The 22,370-nt window shown below is 39.1% G+C and overlaps 1 protein-coding gene across 2 annotated transcripts; it reads left to right on the top strand.

Moving 5' to 3' along the window:
* Window positions 1–602: 602 nt before the first annotated feature.
* On the top strand, window positions 603–21,833 carry LOC114159807 (FYVE, RhoGEF and PH domain-containing protein 6-like). 2 transcript variants are annotated; one of them, XM_028042001.1, is made up of 22 exons: window positions 603–820; window positions 2,669–2,721; window positions 3,525–5,529; window positions 6,857–7,001; window positions 7,180–7,247; window positions 8,890–8,920; window positions 12,161–12,312; window positions 13,446–13,602; window positions 13,714–13,801; window positions 14,293–14,343; window positions 14,847–14,905; window positions 14,988–15,059; window positions 15,168–15,236; window positions 16,032–16,115; window positions 16,218–16,297; window positions 16,395–16,497; window positions 16,637–16,783; window positions 18,353–18,455; window positions 18,616–18,710; window positions 20,817–20,945; window positions 21,031–21,170; window positions 21,273–21,833. In XM_028042001.1, exons 3-22 carry the CDS (start codon window positions 3,527–3,529, stop codon window positions 21,307–21,309), a joined length of 3,813 nt encoding a protein of 1,270 aa, XP_027897802.1. In that variant the 5' UTR covers window positions 603–820; window positions 2,669–2,721; window positions 3,525–3,526; the 3' UTR covers window positions 21,310–21,833. The 2 variants fall into 2 exon arrangements, with proteins under 2 accessions (XP_027897802.1, XP_027897795.1); XM_028041994.1 differs by lacking the exon at window positions 2,669–2,721.
* Window positions 21,834–22,370: the final 537 nt, after the last annotated feature.

Raw genomic sequence — 22,370 nt, 5'->3', positions numbered from 1 at the left:
ACAAGTTTAAGGGGGTATATTACACTTGCAAGTATAAAAAGATCTATTAAAATATAAATTATCTGGATCTTTTTTGTTTCACTTTGACAAGTATCTTTTCTGATCTTACCACTCTTTCGTTTTAATTCCTGTACATCATTTGAACCAACTGACCAGCCTGCAGACAAATAGGCTGCACAGCGTGACGACGGCTCTAACAGGAAGAGAAAACACTTTCTACTTCACACATCTCACGTAGAAGACAAAATGAAGACGATGTCTGCCAGTCTGATTCCAATCATATTTGTGGCTCCTTAGTCATACTGTTAATATTACAACTGATGATCTATGTGGAAAGATATGAGACTGGAAATTTACAATGACACAATACGCTATATGAAAGACAATTTAAAGAAACTATAACCTAATACAACAAGGAAGAGCCTCTAGGGTACACAAAGGGGAAAATAATGTTGTGTTAAATATATATATATATATATTTTTTAATTTCTTTTACGCCCCATATTTATAGCAGTCCAGTTTCTCTCCAGTCACTTTTTGTTTTGGTTGTTGCTGAATTATGTGCCCTCTGACGCCCCCTAGAGGTCGAGGGAAACAAAAAGGAAGTTCACTAACGCGTCTCAGGTGACAGGAGCGGGTCCATTCTACCGAGTCGAAACATTACGAGTCCTGTTCGATCCCGAGACAGATAAAAATGTCAGCGTTTGACTCGGATAACCTCCGCTGAGCCGACCGTGGAGCTTCTCCGGACATGAAGGATTTGTTTTGGGCTCCAGTTTTCATTTTAAAGGCGAAGTGAATGAGGACAGGTTGAACCCAGGTAAGTGACTGACTTCTTTTTTTTTTTTTTTTTTTGGTAACGCTTTGATTGTGACAGCTGGTCCAACTGAGCCAATACAACCCGAAAAGATTAACTGTTCAGCTTAACTGTATCAATATTACACAGCTGAGAAACAGAGTGTAAGTTTTAGTGGTTTCACCGCCTCTTTTGGAATCTGTATTTTCTTAACTATACTTAGAAATTAGCCATCTGTTATTTTACACGCTTATCCTTGTAGGGTTGCGATGACTTGTAAATTAAGATAAAAAAAACAAAACAATACCGTTAAAAGATCTTCTAAAGTATAGAATATCTCTGATTTAACAGACTGTTAGAATGAAACTATCAAAGCATCTGACCGCGTTTCTCTCTTTATTTAGGCTGCGGATTAAACACACACATGGAGTTTTTCTTTTTTTTTTTTTTTATTCCTGAATGATTTATTCTGATTCAGGTGTTCTCATTGTGCCATTGTAAACAAGGAAGTCTGCGACAGCTTCATCCCTTTCTGTCAACAGGGCAGAATGTTTTTCTGCCATGCACAGATGATTCAGGGACACTAGTTCAGCCAGATGTGCAAGTTTGTTTTGACACTCCCTGCACCCCTTCCTCTTCAGCTTGCCTCCAGCTTCTTCATCTCCCATTTCAACTCCTCCTCCTTTGCTTGTTGACATGAGCCATTAGTGGGATTATTGTGTTGTGGAGTGGGGTTGATAAAGAAAGCCATGTGATATTTAAACCGCTTTCGCTGGAGCCCCTTAGGGTTCTTTAGTAGTTGGGATTAGTAGATTTACAGAGTGAGCAGTAAGGCCAATATTTTTATTTTTTTGCCAAACAAGGGTTTGACAGCGTGGGGTGAATAGTGGACAGTCCAACATTTTGACTCATATTATCTGGTACTTACATTTGGATCTGATACACAGCTAAGAAGACATTAGTTGAAATATAAAATATAAAATTTTTAGGTGAGGAAATGCCCCTCAATAACTGATGCTTTGGGTCATTAACTAGATCTTGTCAAGCAGAGAAAATGGTGTCTGGTTGGAATATTTAGGATATTGTCTTTGTGCTTAACAGATGATATGATTCTGATTACATCTTCAGCCTATTACCTCCAGCATGGACTGGAGCAGATCCAGGCTGAATATGAAACAATCTAGATCAAAACTGGAGACTCTAAATCTAAGGTCATGGTTCTGATGATGTGGACTGTTCCCTCCTGGTTCAGGGTTGATCTCAACCCGAATCAACCAGGTTTACCTTTAACAACCCGGTAGTTAAAGGTAAATATCTTGCTGTTTCAGTCACAAGTGATAACATGATGTAAATCGAGATGAGGGGGGGAGTCTTTGTGGGAAGTCATTTCCACTGTGGTGAAAAAAGAGCTTAGCAAAGAGACTAGACTGTCCATTTACAAGTCAGTCTAGATTCTGATGAGTCATGAGACATGGATCATGACTGAAAGAATGAGATTCTGGATACAAGAGGCTGAATTGAGCAGCTGGCTGGACTCATCATCCAGCCAGCTACATCATCGGATGGGGAAGGTTTGCAACTGATGGGGTGCTTCCTCTGCATTGCTCTTTGGAGGCTTTTCTCAGAAATAAGACCCAGAACATGCTGGAAGGGCTGCACTGTATGTATATAACTCTTCTTGGAACAGTACAGCACATTGTGGCACCTTCAGTCCTCCCATCCGGAGGTCATTGCTGCCTCCAGAAGTTATTCTAATTATTTTTTTCCTCACACAGTATTTCTGTCATCAGCTGCTGTTGTCTCTGACTTAGTAACCCAGTGGTTTCTTTGTTTTTTGGGGCATTTCTTGATGGTTTTTTTTTCCACCCACAGACTGCTCACTTCTTTTTATGCTGGTTACATCTTCAGCTAAAAAGTCTCCACAGGTAAACCGCAACTGGGAAAAGACTTTTATCACTTCTTATTTTTTGAGTGCACAATGGCACAGTTGGTAGCACTGTTGCCTTGCAGCAAGAAGGTCTTGGGTTCGATTCCCGGCCCGGGGTCTTTCTGCACGGAGTTTGCATGTTCTCCCTGTGCATGAGTGGGTTCTCTCCGGGTTCTCCGGCTTCCTCCCACAGTCCAAAAACAATGACTGTTGGGTTAATTGGTCTCTCTAAATTCTCCCTAGGTGTGAGTGTGCATGGTTGTGTGTCCTGTGTTGCCCTGCGACAGACTGGCAACCTGTCCAGGGTGACCCCGCCTCTCGCCCAGAACGTTAGCTGAAGATCGGCACCAGCACCTCCCGACCCCTCTAAGAGACAACAAGGGTGTTAGAAAATGGATGGATGGATGGATTATTTGAGTAATTAGCATAATGTGAGACATCTGGGCAACACCTGTCTGTCACATGTTCCAATATTTTTCTTCAGTAAAAAATTTGGTATTGCATTCCAAATAAGGCTATATTCAGAGTTGTGGATCAGCTATAGATAGAAATACTTCAAAATAAAAGCTGAAATATTGATCTTGTGCTTTTTTATTATCAAACCCACATGTTTGAACTCCAAAATAAAACCAAAGACATTGGCTTTACTTTGTGTTTGATTAGGATTTGTACATTGATTCAGCCACATGCTAATTTGTCTGCAATATCTTTCTCTTAAATTATTTGCATACTTCTTTCCAGTTAATGAGATTATTGTCTGGTGTTGTCATTTAAGCTCCCTGTCTACGTTTCTGTCCTCAGGCATGGAAAAGCCACCTGTAGCCCCCAAGCCAAAGTTCATTCCCAAGCAGAGGCCAGTCTTGTCTTCTCCAGTCCCCAAAAGAGATGGCCTCTCGCCTCTGTACCCTGGCTCTCCAAAAAAGGTTAAACCAGCGCTTCCGCCCAAGCCCTGCCTAGCTAAACTTCTCTCTCCTTCAGAATCCAAGCCCCTGATTTGGAAGAGGACGCAACAAGAACCTGCTTTAGAAACCCATCAAAGAGTCGCTACTCTTAACTCTCACAATGGAATTTCACATAGTAAGAAGCCAGACTGGGATTATATTATTCCCATTTGCCTGTGCAGCCAAGAAAACTGTGCATGCGTCAAGAACAAGAAACTTGAGCAGGGGGAAAAAGACTTTGAATCATCACACGTAGTAGGCAAGCCAGAAGAAAATCAAAAGACTGTTCCTATACCTCAGGGGTCTCAGGATAACAACCGAGGGAAAACAAACAACACCAAGTCCCAAGTGATGAACAACTCCTCAAGCAATGATCACATCATTAATCATTATGAAGTCAACAGGACCCAAAACCACAACTTTGACTCTTACAGTCTCAGTACTGACAACGGTGTTGGGCCATCTCCCAGATCATCAAGTGAAGGTATAGAGTCCAGTGCAATACATCCAGATGTATGTGGACCAGGACAACAGGCTGGTAGTCTTGGCACAGAGCAAACCAGTGCGTTACAACCCAAACGTGCCCCACCAGTCCTTAGGAAGCCTGGGTTTCCTGTTCCATGGAAACCCAGGAGATATGTCCCTGCCCATCAGGAAAAGGTGGAGAACGACAGGGATGAAACTGCTGTCCAGGAACAGTGGGAAGCAAGTGTCAAAGAGGTAGAGGTATCAACAGACGGAAAAGGATGCTCATCCTTATCCGTCAGCGAACCCGGTAATGAAAATAGGCCGCCAGTGTTTCTGTCTGCAAGGCGAGCCTGTCCACCACCAGTCCCTCCTTTCAGGAAAAAGCCTTTGCTATCTAACCATTTGAACACACCTTCCCCTTCTATGCAGACTCCGTCTAAGGACATGCGCGTTGAAGATTTGAGCAGGGGCAGCAGCATTTATGAGATAGAGTTATGTGTTGATGGTGAGGTTGACAAGATGCAGAAGAAAGTTGTGGATGATCAGGTAGAAAGTAACCATCTGCTTTTTCACACCTTGCTTAAACAACCTGAACTCAAAGATCTTCCAACCACCATTTTGCCAACAGAGGACAAAAGGATGGAAAACAAAATGCCAAGGAAGCATCGTAGAAACAAAAGCTCATTGGGACTGATTCAGAAGAAGGAAATATTAGAGGGTAAAGGTGTGAATAAGTTAGAAGACTTTGAGGCAAGGCAAGCCAGTACTGCACCAGATGGAGTATCGAAGGACTTGATGAGAAGGGAACTGCCTTTAACTCCTGACGAGAAACTCAGCAAAAAACATGCAGCGGCTGGAAACAATAAGCCTTCTCGTAGTAGCACCGCCAAAAAGAAAGCGAAATCCTTTTCTACTGCTGACTGCAGTCGCTCTGAAGGACAAAGGGGAAATACCTTCAAGAAAATGCTAGAACTGAAGCTCGTCAAGAAGACTCCACCAAAGACGCCAGCAAAACCAGACCGGACTAATGAATCCACTGCGAATGATTTCATACCGGAACCTCACAGGGATCCTTATGTACAGCAGAACTTCCCAGTATTTGTTGGCACTGATAATAATTTCCATCATTCACAAACCGACGTTGAACAGAGTGTTGACGGAGATGAGCTTTACCCTGAACCCAAGGTGTCTCCCATCTACGAGACCATTCCTCTATATGACGATATTCCACAATATGAGAATGTAAATGTGGGAAAGGCTCACTCTCCTCCAGGTTTCAACACAGAGGGCTGGCCGAGATCTCCTTATGACGATGAGGGGATTTATGAGCTACAGGACCCATATTTCTCTCTTGTGAAAAACTCAGAACATTATCAGACACCAACAGAATACCACAGGTAAACTTAAATTTCAGTTCTCTTCATCAATGTGTGCTGCATGATGTCACTGTTAGTTCATCTACAAAATACTTGGGTACTGGCAGAACCTGACTCTTTTATACAGCTTACAAAAACATTAATGATGACCAATCAAGCGCAAATGTACAAAGAGCTGCAGTAATCTAAACTAGATATAATTAAAACATAAATGTCCAACTCCACAACTGCGCAAGAAGCCTTGGCTGTAATATGGGAACTTATGTTTGTATATCTCAAATGTTTTTGCTAAGCACAGCTACTGTTGAAGAAATGTGGATCAAACTGAATTATTAAAAACGATGATCCTCAAAGAATTGTATAGTAAAATGACAGGAAGAGGAAAGGACTCTTGAGGTATTCCACAGGGATTATTAAGGACTGCGTCCCTTAACAGACAGAAAATGCCAAGTTTAATATGGTCTGTGTGTTTGTACTGCTTGTCTACATGTTGCACTAGTATTGCTAGAAATGCATGTGTGCACACAAATAGGAAGAATGAACACAGTAAAAGTCTGTCGGGTTTCTGCTTTGTACGGCCAAACATGCCTCCCTCGTCTTTGTAGTTCAAACTGAGCAACAGATATATACTGAAAGCACTTTGAGCAGATCTCAAAGAATGGTTCATAGGTAAGAGCAACAGCTCCTATGAACACAACACAGTATGACCTAAACACTCTGAACTGCTGGCTGTAATGTTTCTGTGCAGTTGTTTTAAGGGTGGCGCCGCCGTTTCAGCTGCAGCGCTCCCCGAGGGAATTGTGGAATTTTAGAGGCATCTTGAAAGCATTTTTTTTTTTTCCACTGTAATCTTTTTGAACACAGTAAGCTGCAAGCTTACTGATCTCTGTCATGGTTTGTAATTTATGCCTGGTTCATGTTTTCAAGACACCTGTTGGGTTTGGCAGAATCAATCCAAATTAACACTCTCTGACTATATACAAGCAGCTGGACTGGTGTTAGCGGGGCGTGACAGAAGTGATCATTTGTATTTCAGAGGGGTTTTTTTCTTGCATGCTAACTTTGTTCTTGGTTTTTGTTTGTAAAACTTCCTTTCAATTTGAGCATGATATATATATAGAGAGAGAGAGAGAGAGAGAGAAAGAATAAGCTTTCTTTGTAGCGGACGAGTCATCAGATAATGTGCTGAAGCAAGTGTTATAAATTAAAACCCCCTCTTATCTCGCTCAGTCACTATTTTAATAAGCCAGCTTTCTTTCCTGTTTGCTAACCACGTGTCAAAACATGTCTGTGTGTTATATACAGAATTTGCTAATTTTGTACTAACATTTTCATGCAATCTGAACAGAAACTCTGTTGATGAGGAGGCGGCGTTTATTAGTGATTCTCTCTCCGATGATGACATCGCAGTTAACACCTCCGATGAGGACGATGAAGATGATAGCAGCGTCAATTCAGACAAAGACGACACCGAGCATCCAGCGCCTTGTACGGTGAGGTTCAGACGTCGATAGGTTTGTGTATCTAGAATCACCTCACAGCATTTGTCCTTCCTTTCTTCTCATTGTTCACTTCAGCACTGAAATGGAAGCTCTGCTTGAATGTGCTCACTGTCTGTAACACAGACATTTTAATGTGCTGAATGAAACTCTGGTTCTGCATCTTTTATAGGTGCAGAGTGGACAGAAGAAAAGTAAGATACAACACATCGCTACCGAAATCATGACCTCCGAGAGTGTGTGAGTTAAATGTTATTAATCTCTCTCACACATGCTCTCTAGGTTATGTGGTTCCTTGGAAAAGTATTCAACTCCTTTGGACTCTTTAATGTTTTGTTACAACCACAAGCTTATATTCTGTCACAGACTAATGCAAAGTAGCATTGATAGGTGCAGTGTCGACTATCAATGCATAATAATACATGACTTCCAAGTTAGCTTTTTTTTTTTTTTTACAAAGTGCGGCATGCATTTGTACTCAGCATCCTATACTCTCATTCCATCTAAATTAAAATGTGGTACAACCAATTCTCTTTCATGGGTCACCTAATTAGTATTTAGTGTCTAATTTATTCTCAGAATAAACCCAGGTGCTTTGTGGAGGCCTTAGAGGTTTATTAGAGGACATTAGTGAACAAACAGCAAAACGATGACAGGAATAAAGGCATGGATGTCTACCTAAACTGGCAGGTCAAGCAAGGAAACCAGGAAACAGAGCAGCTTACAATAACTCCATGGTAACTCTGGAGCAGGAGACAGAGCTGAGGTGGGAAAACTGTGGACAGCACAACAATTGGCTGTGCACTCTACAAACCTGGCCTTCAAGGAAAACTGTCAAGAAGAAAATCTTTGGTGGAAACGAGAATGGCTGAATGGCTCCGTTCATTTCCTATGCTAACATTAACAAACTACATCCATAAACAGGCTACAATTCTAAAACAGTGCAGGAAATCGACATCTTTCACAACTCCTCCTTCTGAATTTCATCTGGGACTAATTGGCCCGGATAAAATTCATCCTGAGAAATTGAGCTCAATGAAGGAAGATGAGAATCTAGTGGAATTGTGTAGAAAGGCAAAGGCCAGGTTATGCTCTCATTAGTTCAGAGCTGTTTTGCCTACATGTAAACTCTGTGTGGCTAAAAACCCAAAACTCAATATAACAAGTTTTACCAAGAGTCTTTGGCAAAACTTGAAAATTGATGCGACAGACATTCTCCATCTGTTCTGACATTTTTGTAATGCTGAAAGCTCCATACTGTCTAGATGTGCAAAGCTGGGACACATAGCAAGAGACAACCTGCTTTAGTGCATATGCAAGCCACACTTTTAAGATTTTTACTTCTTGGCAGATTTGAAAACCTGCTTAATTTGACCTTCCAGTTAACACGTTTGTCCTGCTTGGCCTATCAATTCTCATCATTAGTGGTTGTAATGGGACACAATTTTAAAAAGCAATGAAAACATTTGTATGGAACTTGAAGAGTTTGTATCAACTGTGGTTATTAGCTTTGGTTTTATTTTTAATTTAGTTTTGAGATATATGACTTCCTCTGGATTGGTATATTTTAGATAGAAATGACTAAATGGAAACAAAATGCAGAAACCTAACAAAAATTTCAAATAATATCCATAGAAGATAAATTTATTTCAGAAACATTTTCCATGAAACGGTTTTGAAGCTGTTTCACTTTATAAATATGCATGTGATGTATGATGTTAACCTATTTTGAACCAACAGGCCTCATTTGATTTGGCTCAGTCTTTACAGGGAAATATGTGCCTAAGGTTATTTCTAATACTTGTATAATTTTAAAAATAATTAGCTCCTCACTCGCTGATTGCACCCTCATTTACTTTTTCTCCATTCCTGTTTCTTGTAGGTTTGTTGACGTCCTGAAGCTGCTTCATGTTGTAAGTAACCGCACATCCAATCAAAATGGCCTTTTAGTCCACGTAGAACCCCTTTTGTTTTTGTCGTGACAATAACAGAGTCTTGTTAGACCGAGCGCCTCAAAGCTGCCTGAGCTCAGTTTCTCCAGATGGGTTTCATTAGTGACAGAAACGGGGGCACTCCCTGAGCAGCATAACCGCCCTCAGTTTTGTTTTTTCACATTCCTCTCGGTGTTCCCCGGACTGTCAGTAAACTCAGATGGAAGAAATTTGTTATTTAGACTGACAAACCTCTTCTTTCCTCTAAGGAATTTAATCTTTAATCAAAGGCACAAATGATTATGAGTTTCCTCCACAACATTTCCTGTAAGGTGTTTTTTACAAGTGACAGCGCACATTAAAGAATGCAGGTATTTTGTATATGTTGACCGACAACAACAATCCCCACCCTGTTCCTTCATACCTCGCGTCTTCACTTTTGCCCTGTTTTGTTTAACCCCATAGTGACATGAATACGATTTATTGAATTATTAAGAAAAGCTTTCAGTGAAACTTGCAACACCAAGAATTGACACAGACAGATTTAATGTTCATTAAAAAACTAAAATGTGACTTGATATTTAAGCTAAATAAAGCTACTAGCTGCATCTAGTACCATATATTTTGACTAAATATTTACATCAGGGTCCACCTAGGCCAAGGACAAAGAGCATGTTTGAGTTCAGCACATGCCATTGCCTTTATTATTGTCTGTATTGGTGACCAGCTGCACCCTCACAGGCTTTGGGCTCCCTTTTAAATTGTCTCTTTGTCTTAGAGACACATTTGGAAACAGAAAGCCACTGAGGTCACTTGACATACGCCAGTGGCGATGGTCTTTCTTACTTCAAGGCTTGGATGTCTGGAAGATCTTCACTTTGAATTTGGAACTGTTGGACAACTTGGAAAAAGTTCAAGAACAAAAACAGACTCCTGCAGAGCTTCTTTCAAAAATGTACAACTTAGCAGAGCATACGTTGTAAGAAAAGCATGCATCGCAGCCATTTCTTGATGGTCTTCAGGCCTTGAAGTGATTCTATTAGGGCCATTTTTGAATGGACATAGATTTTGGCCTTATTTGTGTCTTGAGACATAGCCAGTTTTATGACCACATGACTGATAACGCCTATGAAAAGCACATTTTGATTTAACTATCGCAACAAGGGCTACGCATCGGAACAGTTGGCAGGACTGTCACATATTGCAGCAAGAAAGTCCTGGGTTTGAAACGAAGCCTCTGGTTTTTCTGCATGGAGTTTCATTATTCTCTCTGATGCATGCGTGGTTTCTCTTTGGGTACTTTGGTTTCCTCCCACAGTCAAAAAACCAGCTAAACAACTATAACTTTTTACTTTTCTTTTTACGCCATCTGGTAGACAGAGCTTACACCATGGTAACAAATACATCTGTCACAGTATAGTGATTTCTTTTTTCTTTAAGTGAAGGGGAAACCCATCTGTATGGCCAAAAATTCAATGGCTTTTTTATAGAATCCGGCACACCAAAGTCTTGAAGCTCCATCTAATGATTTGAGAACGTCTTGAGTGCTGTCATTTTGCCCCTTTACCATTCATGCCTTTTTGTAATTTTGACTGTTTCGTACCCGACTCTCTCAGCCACAAAATGCAGCTTCCTGCCACAGGATGTTTCTTATTGACCATGCTTTAGTTAGTTTTTTTGTCATTGGGGACGTGCAGCTATAATATGTCATGTCTACTGGCAGAAGGTTACTCAGAGTTCTTGGGTTTGTCTGTTTGTTTGTCTGTCACCAATGGCCTTTATCTCAGAGTTCAGTAGCTAGAAAAAGTGTTAAAGAGAAGTGAAACATTCAGTAAATGTTCCAGGAAAGAAATTAAACCCAAACCATTGAGTGCTTCTAAACTATGGAAAGTTTAATATGTATGAAACCATCATTTTTTAAAAGTTTAATGCCAGTAATCAGCACATCCCTAGTCAGATGTCTGTCGGAGTCGTAAGAGTAAAGTGATCCAAATGAAAATCTGGATCAGAATAACTTGAAATATGATGTTTTGCAAATTCCTTCGAAAATGATACATTATTGAATTAACTTATACATGAGATTTGAGCATTTTTGACTATTCATATGGATACTGAAATAAAAAGAAATCTAAACTGATAGATGTAGGTTCAGGCGAATGGGTGAGAAATAGTTTTACATGTAGGAAGGGACAAAATGGAGGCCAGTTCTAAATCTCACAATGTTACGGAGGACAATTTTCTTACTTATTAAATGAAAACTTTTAAATTATTTACCATTCATTTCATACAAATTTATTTTTCTTTACGTTGAGTCTGAACCTTTTGGGAACAGAAAAAAAAACCCCAAAACAAACATACTTGCTTTTCCCCCCATTGTTGTATTTTTTACATCCTTATTTTCTAAAACGTACATGCAACCTCGTAGTTGATATTTGCAGGAGAAGAAAGGTTATGAAATGAGAGCATAGTTGGGCTGAATCATGTGCACATGAACGGGAAGTGGTTAAATCCCTGATATATGCGGAGGAAGAATGTCCAGTAATGCAGAACAGTCACATATTCAGATCTGGTGTTTGGAGAACAAGCAAAAAGAAAAATCAAAATCCACCAAATAGAACACCACAGCAGTTTGTTGGCCTTGTTATGGAGTTTTAACACAATTATTTACTCTCAGTTATCGGTTTTCTCTGCAGAGTCCTCTCTTTTTTATCCCCTTTCCCTAATTTGCTGCCGCAACATTTCCATGTGACCCAACTTTTTCTGCATCAGCTGTTGGAGCAGAAAATGTTCACCACAGGAGTTGTTGTTTTTCCTGGCACTTAGACTAAAAAGCAGTTTTATTTGCCACCTGCCCTATAAACCACTTAAAAGATGCCACGTCATCTGAAAGATTTGTTTAGTGACGCCTCTGGCTTCTCTGCCCTCTTGTTTCAGCCTTGAGTCATAGTTTTGGGAAATGTAAGACTTCTTAATGTGTAATCAGCTTGAGATGTAGCCCGTGACTTCCTCTTTGGTCTTCTTTTAAATGGAAAACTTTAGTATGGCTGAGTCAGCTTTAAGGCAAGGGTTAGTGATTTACAGGACGTTCAATGCCTGAACCTATGTAGTAACTCAAACCAGATTTACAGGCGCCTTATTCAGCATAATCCTGTCTTTTATGTGTGTGTGTGTGTGTAACATCAAATTCCTGAATTTGATGTTATCCGCGTCTCTGACCAACAGGACTTCCGTGAGGCCGTGCACAAGGCATCTCGTCAGAACGGGAAGCCCGTGATTGAGGAACGTCATCTCAATCAGATCCTGTACTATCTCCCTCAGCTCTATGAACTCAACCAGGATCTGCTTAAAGAGCTGGAGCAGAGAGTTGCCAACTGGTATAAAGTTACTTTATATTTATGAATTTTTAGATGCACAAATGTGTGTGAGTCCCTTTAATATCAAACCCACCTAAGGCTGTGAATTTGACTAAAAGTCAGACTTTACAGCAGCAGTTTTGTTGCTGCTACATAGATGTTCCTACTGTCCAACACCTGGTCAGTGATATTGGACAATAACAGTCCAATGTCATTAACCAGATCAGTCATGTGTTTTTGATTGCAATTATATCCATGCATAATGAATAAGTTATTAATGCAAGTAATAAAATAAATCGGGTCATTTATTGTGTGAAAGTACAGGCGACCATTGTCTAAGGATGAAGGCATTAGACAACATGCAAGTGGAGAAAATAATTAACTCATAAAATTAAGCCAAGTTGTTAGCATGAAGACCCATCGTGGTTGAAAAAAATTGAGGTTATGATTTCTAAACTAACACACTGACTGGACGAGAGAGAAACTGTGCAGCTGATGAGAGCGAGACTGTTGTTTTGGGACATAAGGGCCACATCAGGTGACCCCCAAACATTGATTTAAAGCCATATTTCTCTGTGAAGAATGGTTGTTCAGGTATCATCATAGGCACGCGTTTCTTCAACAATTAATCTTTCATGTTGCTTATCAGGGACCAGTTCAAACGCATCAAAATACTTGAACTGGCCATGTTGTGTTTTTTACTCTGAAGAGATGGTGTGTTTGGAATGAGCATTTGAGCAAGACAACAACCCCAAAAACACCAGCAAGCCAGTAACGTCTAGTTTCCATACCAATAAGACTGGCTTTGTAGAATGGCCAAAAAACTTCCATGAAATAGAAACCATGATGCCTCTGAAGCAAAACCAAGAACTGCAAAGGAACTGTGGGAGTTAGTCCAGTGGTCCTGGGCTGGTATACCGGCTTACAGGTGACAGAGATCTGTCAGCTCCGTTCAAAAGATATGTGAAGCAGTTCTCAGGCACTTTAGATAAACAGATAAATACTAAATCGGAGTTAATCAGGAAAACGAAATCTTCAAGCATTTTTCAGTTTTAATTTTTGAGATTGTAAAGAAATATGCAGGCAATGGTAACCACCGGAACGTCAGCAACCTCCTAATTAGATCGAGTTGACTCGGTTTGTCTCGTTTACAGGGATGAGAGTTCTCAGGTGGCTGATATCTTCCTGAAGAAAGGGCCCTATCTAAAGATGTACTCCACTTACATCCGCGAGTTCGACAAGAATGTGGCCCTACTAGTAGAGCAGAGTAAGAAGAACTCTGCATTCGGCGCTGTGGTTAAAGAATTTGAGGTAATCCTGCTGGCCAAACCAGTCTGGGGAGGTGTATCTGTGTTGGTGGCTTTACATTGTTTGTGTCAGAATATAATAGAAGGATGTCTCTTTTTGTTTCGTTTTATTAAGACGAGTCCTCGCTGTGCCAACCTAGCTGTGAAGCATTACCTGCTGAAGCCAGTTCAGAGGATCCCTCAGTACCAGCTGCTGCTCACAGGTACGTCCAACACAAATATCTTCATCTACTATTGAGTGACAAGGTCTTTTTGCATTCATTTTGCTTAAAATTTTATCATTGTTGTGGAATATCAACTGTTTGTGTCTAACCAGCCTTCAAGGTTTCATCTTCTACCCCATTCTGCCCTCTAGTGTCCAAAACTTAAAAGTTAGTTCACTTCAACAGTCCACCTATTATTAAGGATCTGCCCAAATCAGATTTAGTGACATAACAGAAGCTTTCGAAGTGTTTTGTGCGTCAAATGGATCAAGTCCAAAAATGTGAACAATTCTCCAGGTCACTTGCTCTTGTGTAATTACATTACATAAGGACCTGCAGACCCTTTCACCCAGGATTGTATTTCCACAACATTCCTGGAATTTACATCTCCAAAAAGCGATTAGTTGAAACCCGGAGTGGTATTTCAAGTTTTCCCTTCATGCGCCTTTGCTGTTGATCCTGACTCTAAAATCGTTTTTCCTCTTTTGCAGAGTACCTAAAAAATCTGTCAGTAGACTCAGATGACTACAAAGACACAGAAGGTAAACTCACAGCCGTGTTTTATTACGTAATGTAAAATTAAGTTCTTCGCAAAGGTATTCATATTGTATAGCTTTTTTTCCCCCATTATGTGATATTACAGCTACAAACTGCAATGTTTCTTAATGGGATTCTATGTGCTGGTCCATAATCATGAAGTGGAAGGAAAATGCCAGTGGATATAAATTTTTAAGTCTAAGACAAATTCCTAATTGGATTTAGGTCTGGAACCCTCTAGCACATCAATATAACTTGATCTAAACCATTTACTTGTGGCTTTTTGGTGAAGGTTAAAGAAGGTTTAGGAAAGGTAAAGGGCTCTTGGTCAGCTTAACCATCTTCCTATCAAGCCTGTCCGCCCTGCGATGAATATTAAAAAATGACCTATTTGACAAATTGTGAAGGGAACTGCTTTGAATGGATTATATTGAGCAAGGCACTGTGTGATAATCAATGCGTTTCATCTGAAAACACAAATTAAAACACGTTTTCTCAATCCAACCAGCTGCCCTTTCTCTTGTGAAAGAGGTGGCCAATCATGCCAATGACATCATGAAACATGGGGTGAGAGCTGCATCAAAACACATATGGGAATTTTGATAACATAAATATGAAACGCCTGTTAATGTTGCTGCTTTCATTCCAGGATAACTTCCAGAAGCTGGTTCAGGTTCAGTGTCGTCTGAACGGCAACCATGAGATCGTCCAACCAGGACGGGTGAGACACCGAAGAATCGGTTTTACTCTTCACGTTTTATGAATAAAAACGGTTGGACCAAAGCAGCTAAATTAAATAAACATGTTTTCTCTGGTGTTTATGCTCCAGAGCTTTATCAAAGAGGGCGTCCTGATGAAGCTGTCCCGGAAGGTCATGCAGCCCAGAATGTTCTTCCTGGTAGAGTACACTGCTACCTTCTTCATATTTGTTGTTTTTTTGGGTAATAAAAAGTAATGCAAGCACAAATATGCTGCTTATCTCAACCAGTTCCACAATCAGTCCAAAAAGAAAGGTTTTCCCCCCCCAAATGCAGCAGAACATTTTGTGATTTAAGTAACACTGTGGTCTAATATAAGGAGCTTATGTGTCAGAATTAAGCTGACAACAAAGAACTACTCTATTTTTTTAAGTACCATGTAGGCATTCAGCCTAAAATTAATCTTCCCTTTAATTCCTCTCCTCTCTGCCTTGTCGATTAGTGCTATTATAAATTAGATTACTATATGATAAGTAAGTAATTCACTATTATTTAACGCTTTATTAAATGATGTAATCTTTCAATATTGGAATTTTATAACAACCTCAAGTGGTAGACATATTTTCCTACATAAGATCAGAAAAAAGTCCTCATAAGTCTTTGATTTATCAAACCGAAATCATATCCAAACAGGAAGATTGCCAATATTTAAGCATGAGGTTTCAAAAATCATTCAACCAGGATCACATTAATAAATGGAGCACCATAATTAAAACTTCAACTTGTCCTACAATAGGATTCCACATGATAAATCTGTCACCTAGGTGGAAAAAAAAAGAATCACTCTTCATATTCTGAGTCTGTAGAGAAACCAAAGTTACTCTGCTGCAAATCTCGGTGGTGACATAAGAGAACAAGAAACCGCTACATCCATTATGCTACATAATGGATGTAAAATGTCTGCTTTTTTCTTTTTTTTTTTGTCTGTCTTTCAGCTTAGCGACGTGTTGTTGTACACCACCCCTGTTCAGTCAGGCCAGTACAAGCTTAAAAACATGCTGTCTCTGGCTGGGATGAAGGTGAGAGCTTCGCCTTTTTCTTCCATCCTTCATGTAATCACATTCATACGATCTCGATGAGTTTCAGGCTGCTAAAGCCGTTCACAATGCTAATAATTGCAGGTTAGCAAACCCAGTCAAGAGGCCTATCAGAATGAGCTGAACATAGAAAGTGTGGAGCGCTCCTTTATTCTCTCTGCAAGGTAAGTTTGAAAAAGGCTTTTTGTTCTCAATCCATCGCCAATATGAGATCACTCTGTTGGTTTTATGTGGAGGGTTTTACCTTTTCTCTTTTTAAAGTTCGGCTGCAGAGCGAGATGAATGGCTCAAGACTATTTCCTCGGCCATCAGTGAATATACAAAGAAGAAAATTAGCTTTATATCTAATAATAAGCCAGCTGAGGTAAGAACATTTTTCAGCGTACGCTTTTCTGTTTTGTGATCTAAAATCCTAAGTCACTGTGATTTAAACACTCAGACTTTAGCGTGCATGATTCAACAGCGAGTGGGAACTTCAATGCATCATTTTTGCTTTCATCCAGGAAAATTTGGGCGAAAGCGTTGATGGTCCACCTTTGGGATCCACAGCCCCCATTTGGATCCCGGACACACGGACCACCATGTGCATGATCTGCACTTGTGACTTTACCCTGACGTGGAGGAGACACCACTGCCGTGCATGTGGAAAGGTTCGTAGACAAATACATGCAGGATTTTTTTATGTTATTTTTTTATTTATACTCTTTAAGGACAAGTATAATTTCTGAAATCATTTTTTATTGACAAATAAGAACTATAGATTGCCCCTTTCAAAAGAACTATGCAGCTGTTTTATACATCCAGTAGAAAATGTGTGGTGCCTTGCAAAAGTATTTGTATACATTCTTGACTTAACACAAAGTGGTGTGTAGATGTGAAATGGTAGGAAGTGACACGTTATATATGTTTACAAATGAACATCTAAATAGTTTTGCATTCTTAACCTTCATCTAATGCTCCAAAATAATACCTAGTGCAACCAGTCAAATAATTAACGAACAGAGTTCAAACTGAGTTTTGTTACAGCATCATGGTAACACAGGAATAAACTTTTGCAAACATTTTAAGCAGAATTAGCTTTTAAAACAATTTCCCTGGCTTTGAAAATCGTACAGAGTTCTGTTTCATCAGCAAAGGTCAAAAGCACCATGGTAATGTGTGGAGGAATACACATTGTTCTGAACAAACTTTTCCCACAGTGAAACACAGTGGTGGGAGCATCATGCTGTCGGGATATTTTTCTACAGCAGTTATAGAAAAACTGATCAGAGTTGAGGAGAAGATTAATGGAGTTAAAATCAGGACAGTCCTGGAAACTAAGTTAGTCTGGAAAATACTTGTTCCGATCCCAGCATGACAACATCCTTACACCCGAAGCAAGGCTGCACTGGAAAGGTTTAAATCATAACCTAAAATGGCCCATCCAAAGTCCAGACCTATGGCTGAATAAGGATCTTACTTAAAAATGTATATTCTTGGATGCTCTTTCTTCAACCTACAGCTATTTTGCAAAAAAAAAAAGGCAAAATAGTTGTAGGTTTCTAGATGTGAAAAGTGGGACGAAACAGATGATTAGATGAAATTATTGAGCTGAAACTACTTTGTGTTGATCTTTCATAAGAAGTTGGATCAAAACACATTGAAGTTATTATTTTATTTTAAATGTAAAGAGGTTGCAGGGTGTATGTTTACTTTGGTAGGACACTGTAAGGGAAACCCTGAGAAAATTAAAAGGGTTTATTTGGAGATTTTTAAAGAGCTGTTTTGTGAAGTAAGAGGTAATTAATTAGCTGTTATAAAAAGATGTAATTTCAGTGTTAGCTTGTTTGGAAAGTAAGTAACATTCCTAACAAGCTAACATAATTTGACTGAGTGAAATGACATCAACTCTGACAATGACTTGTTAGGAAAACAGTAGTCTAAGTGTTCATATCAAAGAGACTTCTACCTACCTGATTTAAACATTTTCAGTTTGTCGGCTAAAGTCTGCTAAAACAAATGTTGTATGGCTGATTAGCTTGTTAGCTTCCCCTACTACTTTTGTACTTTTCCATAGTTCCAGTGATATGACATCTTTCTGCTACATGTAATTGCTGTTTAATAACATATCAAAACTTCCAAACTGACAATTAAAGTGCTTAAATAAAACAACTAAACAGATTTATGTATTGGCATTTATAACATGTTACCGAAATGTTTTTGCGGTTTCATCCCCCCAGGTGGTTTGCCAGGCTTGTTCCTCCAATAAACACGGTCTTGCATATCTAAAGAAGCAGTCAGCACGAGTGTGTGACCAGTGCTTCGACATTCTTCAACATAAAAGTAAGCCTGAACATGTTTAGAGTCATTGCTTTCAATCTGATACCAACACATTGCCATTCTTGCATATTCTTCTACACTCTCAGGTTGTCACATATCCCTAGAACAGACACCGGAGGTTCATAAACATGTTCTCAGAGTTAAAGCACTTTCTGTTCAACAGGTGAAATTGCCTCAGCAGCAACATTGTCACCTGGATCCAAGGCAACAGTTGCATTTAACAGGAAACATAAGAGGATACCAGCGGCCCTGAAAGAGGTACTAATGCTTTGTCCTGATTTGAATTAGGCGATGTATCGAGTGTACTCGATGTATCCCGATATTTTCAATTTGCGATATTTAAAATGGCTATATCGCAACCATCGAGTATAAATTGTCGTTCAAATAATAAACTGTATCCGACACCCTATGAATGCATCACTAGTCCCTCCCGCCTCCCAACTTGAAATATTTCTACCAATCACGCTGCGGAGAAAACAAACAGCGAGAGTTTGAGGCGAGCGGTGTACTTGGAATGAGACGGTAACTGAAGAGGAATCAGATAAACTCTGTTAATTCCGAAGAGAAACGGCGCTGAACCAAAAATTTGGCAGTGGTTTTTATATGGAGGATTTCGAACAAAATGAGGTAATTTGCGAAACATGCTATAAAACTATTGCAACAAAAGGTTGTATCACAAATTAATTTCACTGCCTAATCAGACTATTCTTTTCCATGCCGTTTCCGCGCCGCCGCCGCGGAACTATTTCGTTAAAGTGAAACCTGGAGATGTAGGTATGATTCGTTTAGTGATCTGTAATGGGAATAATAACTCAAAACCACTCATTCTTTTTTCTGTTCTTTGTCGGCTTTACTATACACGCAGACTCGTTGCCATAGCAACTGACAACAATGCAACTTTATCAGGATTCAGCACCAAAAACACTCAAACATTACCCCCACACAGAGCGGAACATTCAGTTCGTTACAGTTTTATGCTTTTAGACTTGATGTGCATTTTGCGATTATTAATAAGTGATCATCACTGTGGTAGATTAGCTGTTGGTGCCATTAGCCACAGCGGTGGCTTATTAGCTAATTTAAACACCTGCTTTACTGATGCTCTGTCAGTTTGTGTGTAGGTCGCCTTTTTATTTTTAAGCTGAACCAAGACACACCTTATTCCACAGCACATATATTTGTTAAGTTTGTCAAAGTCAAGCACAACTGAACTACTTCCCTCTCCCTCGCTATTTTTTTTCTCTTAATTAAAACTTATTTCTCACCTTGTTATCTAGTCATAGTGTAGACAGTTCATAGCAAAACACTGCATCCCTTTTTATATGAGCTTACATTTAAGTCTGGCAGGGAAATGGGGGCGGGAACTTGCGTGGGTGACACCATGCTGCAAGAAGTATAGTTTAAAATAACATTGGAGCTCATTTAAGAATACCGTGATATATATCGTGATATAGCAAGAATATATCAGGATATTATATTTTCCTCATATCCCCCAGCCCTAATTTGAATGACACTTTGTTCATACAGTGCTTCGCAAAAGTATTCATGCTCCATGTTTATTATGTCTTGCAATGAAAGAAGTGTGACATACCTGAACTCAGCAGCCTTAATAATCTGAGGAACCTAACTTATTATCAATTTTGTAAAACTAAGGAAGAAAAAGTTAACTTATTATGCTTTATAAATACAAATGTATGAAAAGCTGTTTGTTTTTTGGTAAAATTTTTCTTTTTAGTTTTTAGGACAAAGAAGAAAAATACTTTTAGAACCACGGAGAGAAAATGTTGAGAGGAACTTATCAGTTCCTTCCATTTCTGTCAAGAATTATCCAAAAAGAACAAACATGCATTTGATGCATATATTAACTAAAAACTACTAAAACTAGCCTTTTTATTCTTTATACATTCAAAAATTATGTGGTACAATATAAGTTTTAGCCAAGGTTATTCAGAGCTTGTGTGGAAGACCTAAAAAGCCACATGTGCTTTAGAGCCACAAGCCGCACTCTTTTGTGATAGATCAATGCAAAGTAGAAGCAAAACTACACAAATTAATTCACAAATAAAAATCTGCAATATGTGCCATCTGTTTTGTATCAGGCCCTTTATTACTCTGATACAGCAAAATAAAACCTTAATCTTTAATTGCCTTGTATACATTTCAATAAAATACATTGGAAGTTGGGGATACATCACGTTTGTATACTTTTAAAGGGCACTCTGCAGAAAACACACAACACAATTATGAATATTCACTTTCTCAAATGTGCTTTGAGGACTGAAACTAAAATAGCTTGTTATACTGTCACAACACAAGAGCTTTTTTTAATTTAGACCGAAAAACTCACTTTTTTTTTTGTCTCAGGTGTCCGCAAACACGGATAATTCCTCCATGAGTGGATATCTGCAGAGGATCAAGCACAATAAGAAGCAGGGGAAGAGGCTGTGGTTTGTCATTAAAGACAAAGTCCTATACACGTACGCTGCTAGTGAGGTAGGCACATCTCCCCGTGTTCATCCGATGCAGAAAGATACGTGAACTAGCCTGATATTTACCTTTGTTTTGGTTCTACCTCCAGGATGTGGCAGCCTTAGAGAGTCTGCCCCTGTTGGGCTTCGTGTTAGAAGTGGATTCCTCTCAGAAGCAGCAGTTTAAGCTCGTCCACAAAAACATACTTCACTACATTTTCAGGGCAGACGATGTGCAAACAGCCCAAAGGTATGTGCAGCAGAAAAGATAAATGCAGCTTGCTGTGGCACACTGAGACAGCAGTGATTTCAAAAATATTTGCTCCTTTTTTGTCGTTTGTTTTGTGAATAGATGGATTGACACGTTCAAAGAGGCAGTCGTGTTGTAACATCTGTTGAAGATCTCTGAGTGGAGGGGTTTGTATTTTACCTCAGTGCTCCATAGCTTTTACAAAGAAGAAAAAAGTCTTCTGGAGGCACAATTTTAGTTGAAGTGACTTTTTTTCCCTCCATTTTTATCTTGTTAGATTTTTTAAATTCCTGTAAATGTTATTTTTATATATGAGCAAATTTCTTTGCCTACAGGATTTATGGTATTTCATTGAGTACTAATAGTATTCAATAATGTCAGGCTCTCGTCTCGCACTTTATGACTTGTTAATGATGGCTGCAAATTTATGAAAAATATTGGACCTATGCTCTGTTCTAACTTTAAAAGGTCGAAAAAAATCGTGCAAAGGTTGTTTGTTGTTGCCTGACACCACACTGTCACTATATAAGATGCTACACATTTTCAACACCCACTGTAAAAAAAAAAAAATATTGTAAATATTTTGCACTTATGTCACTTAAAACTATGTACATGTAGAATTTTGCATGTAAACTGAGAAAAATAAAATCAAACTTCTGTGAATATTTGTATCATTGCTTTTCACTTTACTGCACTGTATGCAAGGGCAAACACCTGGTGTTTATTAAAAAGAACAGAAAAAATACCATGTTGAATATTCAGTCATTTATGAAAATATGTATCAGCTTTCCTAATTTTGTATAATTTACATTTTATTTAGGGTATCTGATAGTATTTTTGTACATTACAATGACTCGCTCGTTTCCAGAAATGGCTAAATTCAGTCATGTTGGAGGATTTTTGAACATGAGCCTGTTTTGGGTCATTCCACAACATGACTTGGAATGACCCAAAACTGCGGTATGTTGACCAAAAGACTGGTTTCCAAAAAAACAGTCTTTTGGAAATTTTTCAGAGGGGAGTTTGAATAATGGCTAGAAATATCTGTAAACTAAGGACCAGATATCCATTTTCCTTAAGAGTTTCTTGGTACAGGACACAAATTTATGGTTCTATTAATTCCAGAAAATCATCCAAGTCCTGAAGCCGACCCAGAACATCACACTACTACCATTATCTGATTGTTTTTATGAAATGCTC

Source organism: Xiphophorus couchianus, chromosome 2 (assembly GCF_001444195.1).
Source record: "Xiphophorus couchianus chromosome 2, X_couchianus-1.0, whole genome shotgun sequence".
In the NCBI taxonomy this organism is placed as follows: Eukaryota; Metazoa; Chordata; class Actinopteri; order Cyprinodontiformes; family Poeciliidae; genus Xiphophorus; species Xiphophorus couchianus.
The sequence above is the reverse complement of the archived record's forward strand: the minus strand, read 5'-3'. Positions and strand labels throughout refer to the sequence as shown.

Excerpts from the sequence above, each read along its gene's own strand:
- LOC114159807 (XM_028041994.1), top strand. The coding sequence starts at position 3,527 with ATGGAAAAGCCACCTGTAGCCCCCAAGCCAAAGTTCATTCCCAAGCAG. Across the intron at positions 12,313-13,445 it reads GAGCAGAGAGTTGCCAACTG|GGATGAGAGTTCTCAGGTGG; the intron begins GTATAAAGTTAC and ends TCTCGTTTACAG. Across the intron at positions 20,946-21,030 it reads ACACGTACGCTGCTAGTGAG|GATGTGGCAGCCTTAGAGAG; the intron begins GTAGGCACATCT and ends TTCTACCTCCAG.